General features: G+C 33.9%; 2 protein-coding genes across 2 annotated transcripts in view; one reads left to right on the forward strand and one right to left on the reverse strand.

Moving 5' to 3' along the window:
- The window catches only part of LOC119674668 (protein grainyhead-like), a 4,098-nt gene extending 1,406 nt beyond the window's left edge, over nt 1-2,692 (reverse strand). The window contains exons 1-4 of the mRNA XM_038085817.1: nt 2,681-2,692; nt 2,004-2,126; nt 541-969; nt 7-37 (exon numbers count right to left, since the gene is read on the reverse strand). Of these exons, the coding sequence (XP_037941745.1) occupies nt 7-37; nt 541-969; nt 2,004-2,126; nt 2,681-2,692 (595 nt within the window). The remainder of the gene's footprint in view (nt 1-6; nt 38-540; nt 970-2,003; nt 2,127-2,680) is intronic.
- A 950-nt stretch (nt 2,693-3,642) lies between these two features.
- LOC119674669 (protein grainyhead-like) overlaps nt 3,643-5,758 on the forward strand; it is a 5,076-nt gene continuing 2,960 nt past the window's right edge. The window contains exons 1-3 of the mRNA XM_038085818.1: nt 3,643-3,764; nt 4,792-5,220; nt 5,722-5,754. Of these exons, the coding sequence (XP_037941746.1) occupies nt 3,726-3,764; nt 4,792-5,220; nt 5,722-5,754 (501 nt within the window). The 5' untranslated portion in view covers nt 3,643-3,725. The remainder of the gene's footprint in view (nt 3,765-4,791; nt 5,221-5,721; nt 5,755-5,758) is intronic.

Genomic DNA, 5,758 nt, shown 5'->3' on the forward strand with positions numbered 1-5,758 from the left:
GAGCGCCCGGTTGACACAATTCAGTATAATCGAATGACTGTAAGAATAACAAAAGTTGGGATTAAAAAATCGGTCAGATATCCACAAAATGTTAAAGGAATGTATGTGTACGAGGAATATTATTGTTACATATATATAAATATAGTACTGAATCCTTGTGGACGGAACACGCATTTGAGTTTTGCCAACAAAAAAAAATATTTTTTTTTTAATATAATAAATTACATGCAAAATAAGCTAATATAGATGAAAATAATAAAATATTTTAAAATAAAAATAAAAATCGTATTTAATAAAAAATTATTACAACAACATTACAAGTTGTTGCTGTTGGTGTGTTGTAGTTGTTGTTCTATAATACAAAATGTCTGGTTATGGAAACTGTTTTACTGTACATGTGTATGGATGTAGGCACCATATTGTTTTTACTTACAGGCCTAAGCTTTGTGTAAATGGAATTTGAATGTAAATGATTACGGAAACAATTTATTAGAATACATTAAATTTTTGTTATTGTATTTTAGTCTGATAACCACGCACCTGTTGAATGTTATTCTGATCCCGCGGAGTTATGGCATCAGCACCGATACCTGAATCGGGGCTTGGCAAATCGACAGTTAGACCGGCAGCAGTTACAGTTTTAGCATAGATTGGAGCACAGTTTTTGGAGGTGTGCACAACAGCAGCGCTACTTGTGGTGGTTGAAGTACTGAAACGTCCTTCGTATGTGGTTCCCGGTTGTGGTCCATCATTATCGGTATAAACAGCACGCGCTGGTGCATAACCGCTTTGTACGTCCGAAGTGAAGTATTCGCGATAATATGGCTCAGATATGAATGTTGAAGTTGGTCCAGCAGTTAGACGTGTTGTGTACATGCCATAGCCATCAGAACTGATGTATGGGCCAGGACTGGGCGTTTGTGCATTAACGGCATTGGCAGCGCCTGCAGAGCTAGTTTGATGTGGACCCTGATTTGCATGTTGGTATGATGTGGAGCCATTATAGAATAAATAAATTGTCAAGAGTGCAAAACGTTTTTTGGTAGTCAGAACGGATAGTTTGCACAGTAGCAGTATCAGTAGCAGGTTTCAATAGAAGAAAAAGAGAAAAGTATGAATGAATAAATGTTTGTGTGCAGTTTGAAGTGTATTCATGATGTGTGTGTGTACATTTTGAACGAATGAACGTGTGAAATATCAAACAAATAACAAGAATTTTATTTTATTTTATTTTTTTTGTTTTTTAATCGAACTCTTTGATAATCGGATTATGTAAAAAATGCCAGTTGTAGGTGTGGAATGACAACTCTAGTTGTTGTTGTTGTTGTTAACATCTTCTACTACGCTTTTTTATACTTCACGACTGTAACAACAGTAAGAACAGCAGTAGCGTATATATTCGAATTGACTGGCTACTATAAGTTTGTCTGCTTGGTGTGTTGTCGAAGTAACCGAAGTAACCGAAGTAACGATTCCGGTTTCATTTCAGCTCACCAGCGATTCTTGGCTCACCAAGCGGCCTACTACGGCCACGATCCGCCGATCTACCGACCGGCGCTAATTGCTAATAAGTGCGTGCGTGGTGGTCAAGTGTATATCAGGAACAAAATGTTTCAAATAAAACAAAAGCTTTGTTTTTATTATTGAAGTGTAACTAAACTAGTTTCGAACTGGTGGCTGTAGGTTGCTGGTTGCTCGAAGCGATTTAGATGACGATTGCCGCGATAAAAGTGAAATTATATGCTAATGACAACGTCATAAGTCAGGCAAATGGCACCACATTCGCAGTTGCTGCTTGCTTTCCAAAGATTTTTTCTTCTGGTTTCTTGTTTTGTTTTTTTTTTTGTCACGACGTAACGTTTATTATTATCTTCTTTGGACATGGTGGAGCTTGTGCCCAATTGTCTTCCTTGGCTTGGCTTTTACATTTCGCTTTTCGGTTATTTGTATGAATTTGGTACGTGTGTTCAAGTAGGAATCACACTTTGGGTTGTTGGACTCACCTGTAGATAGATTTGTGTGCCGCCGCCAGCAGCGTACATTGTATCGGTTGTTGGGCTTCCAGGACTGGGTGGTGGCTCTTTAATATGTATTTGTGTTGGTGGTGGCGACTGCTCGACTAAAACCTATAGAATTAAATTAAATTTGAGTACAAACTGTTGCGAACTAAGACTATTTTTTTTTTGTGTTTTTGTGATGGTGTATCTGCAGTATTTATGTAAAAAAAACAAGAACTGCTTTTAAAACAATAACAACAAACGCACTGCAACTTACAGTGGTGGCTAATGGAATCTGCACAACTTAGTGGACTGCAATTTTCAAAAAGAAACCACAGCTTTAACAAAAAATACCAATAGCTAATAAACAATAAATTTAGATAAAAAAAAATAATACTAAAATTGTCTAAAATTAAACGGCGATTTCATGATGTCATAAAATTTATGACCGCTCTGCTGACGCAAATAACCAATTTTTTTTGCATAAATTTCCATAAAAATTGAAGCTTGTATTTATGGAAATATTTTTATATTTAAAAAAACAACGGTTAATAAGCGCTATGGTTTTCAAAAAACATAAAAATGACTAAAAAAATTTCAATAAAATAAATAAAAAAAAAAAAATTATTTGAATATAAGCGAAAAAAATGGACAAAAATGCTTATGACAGAAAACAATATCACACAGTCACACATTACAAAGAATAAAAATTTATCAAAAAAAATTAATATTAAATTTGATTAGATTAAAAATTTGTTTAAAATAAAATTATTCTAAATGATTGAATGGAAAAAATCTCATTATTAAATTTAATAAATTGATAATTAAGCACTGCTGTTATCCATTATTCCATTAAATCATTAGAGTTCAGTATTTAATATATAACCAAAGTAGCTTAATTATCAAATTAAATTAAATTTAATAATGAGAAATTTTTCACAATCTCAATTCAAATTTAGTAAAAAATAATTTATTTAAAAAAAAATTTTTTAATCTAAAATCTAAATTTAAATTATTTAAATTTTTTTGATAAAATTTTAATTATTTAGTAAATGTGTTGACTAGTGTAGTATATTTGTTTTCTTGTCAAATAAGCATTTTTGTCAATAGTTTCGCTTATATTTCAAAATAATTTTTTTATTTTTTATATTATTTTTTATTGAATATTATTTTTAGCTCATGTTTTTCATAGTTTTTTGAAATATACAATAAGCGCATATTAAAAACGATCTTTTTTTAAATATAAAAATATTTCCATAAATACAAGCTTCAATTTTTATGGAAATTTATGCAAAAAAAATTGGTTATTTGCGTCAGCAGAGCGGTCATAAATTTTATGACATCATGAAATCGCCGTTTAATTTTAGACAATTTTAGTATTATTTTTTTTTATCTAAATTTATTGTTTATTAGCTATTGGTATTTTTTGTTAAAGCTGTGATTTCTTTTTGAAAATTGCAGTCCACTAAGTTGTGCAGATTCCATTAGCCACCACTGTAAGTTGCAGTGCGTTTGTTGTTATTGTTTTAAAAGCAGTTCTTGTTTTTTTTACATAAATACTGCAGATACACCATCACAAAAACACAAAAAAAAAATAGTCTTAGTTCGCAACAGTTTGTACTCAAATTTAATTTAATTCTATAGGTTTTAGTCGAGCAGTCGCCACCACCAACACAAATACATATTAAAGAGCCACCACCCAGTCCTGGAAGCCCAACAACCGATACAATGTACGCTGCTGGCGGCGGCACACAAATCTATCTACAGGTGAGTCCAACAACCCAAAGTGTGATTCCTACTTGAACACACGTACCAAATTCATACAAATAACCGAAAAGCGAAATGTAAAAGCCAAGCCAAGGAAGACAATTGGGCACAAGCTCCACCATGTCCAAAGAAGATAATAATAAACGTTACGTCGTGACAAAAAAAAAAAAACAAAACAAGAAACCAGAAGAAAAAATCTTTGGAAAGCAAGCAGCAACTGCGAATGTGGTGCCATTTGCCTGACTTATGACGTTGTCATTAGCATATAATTTCACTTTTATCGCGGCAATCGTCATCTAAATCGCTTCGAGCAACCTACAGCCACCAGTTCGAAACTAGTTTAGTTACACTTCAATAATAAAAACAAAGCTTTTGTTTTATTTGAAACATTTTGTTCCTGATATACACTTGACCACCACGCACGCACTTATTAGCAATTAGCGCCGGTCGGTAGATCGGCGGATCGTGGCCGTAGTAGGCCGCTTGGTGAGCCAAGAATCGCTGGTGAGCTGAAATGAAACCGGAATCGTTACTTCGGTTACTTCGACAACACACCAAGCAGGCAAACTTATAGTAGCCAGTCAATTCGAATATATACGCTACTGCTGTTCTTACTGTTGTTACAGTCGTGGAGTATAAAAAAGCGTAGTAGAAGATGTTTACAACAACAACAACAACTAGAGTTGTCATTCCACACCTACAACTGGCATTTTTTACATAATCCGATTATCAAAGAGTTCGATTAAAAAACAAAACAAAAAAAAAATAAAATAAAATAAAATTCTTGTTATTTGTTTGATATTTCACACGTTCATTCGTTCAAAATGTACACACACACATCATGAATACACTTCAAACTGCACACAAACATTTATTCATTCATACTTTTCTCTTTTTCTTCTATTGAAACCTGCTACTGATACTGCTACTGTGCATACTATCCGTTCTGACCACCAAAAAACGTTTTGCACTCTTGACAATTTATTTATTCTATGATGGCTCCACATCATACGAACATGCAAATCAGGGTCCACATCAAACTAGCTCTGCAGGCGCTGCCAATGCCGTTAATGCACAAACGCCCAGTCCTGGCCCATACATCAGTTCTGATGGCTATGGCATGTACACAACACGTCTAACTGCTGGACCAACTTCAACATTCATATCTGAGCCATATTATCGCGAATACTTCACTTCGGACGTACAAAGCGGTTATGCACCAGCGCGTGCTGTTTATACCGATAATGATGGACCACAACCGGGAACCACATACGAAGGACGTTTCAGTACTTCAACCACCACAAGTAGCGCTGCTGTTGTGCACACCTCCAAAAACTGTGCTCCAATCTATGCTAAAACTGTAACTGCTGCCGGTCTAACTGTCGATTTGCCAAGCCCCGATTCAGGTATCGGTGCTGATGCCATAACTCCGCGGGATCAGAATAACATTCAACAGGTGCGTGGTTATCAGACTAAAATACAATAACAAAAATTTAATGTATTCTAATAAATTGTTTCCGTAATCATTTACATTCAAATTCCATTCACACAAAGCCTAGGCCTGTAAGTAAAAACAATATGGTGCCTACACCCATACACATGTACAGTAAAACAGTTTCCATAACCAGACATTTTGTATTATAGAACAACAACTACAACACCAACAGCAACAACTTGTAATGTTGTTGTAATAATTTTTTATTAAATACGATTTTTATTTTTATTTTAAAATATTTTATTATTTTCATCTATATTAGCTTATTTTGCATGTAATTTATTATATTAAAAAAAAAATATTTTTTTTTGTTGGCAAAACTCAAATGCGTGTTCCGTCCACAAGGATTCAGTACTATATTTATATATATGTAACAATAATATTCCTCGTACACATACATTCCTTTAACATTTTGTGGATATCTGACAGATTTTTTAATCCCAACTTTTGTTATTCTTACAGTCATTCGATTATACTGAATTGTGTCAGCCGGGCGCTC

Source organism: Teleopsis dalmanni, chromosome 2 (assembly GCF_002237135.1).
Source record: "Teleopsis dalmanni isolate 2A chromosome 2, ASM223713v2, whole genome shotgun sequence".
NCBI lineage: Eukaryota > Metazoa > Arthropoda > Insecta > Diptera > Diopsidae > Teleopsis > Teleopsis dalmanni.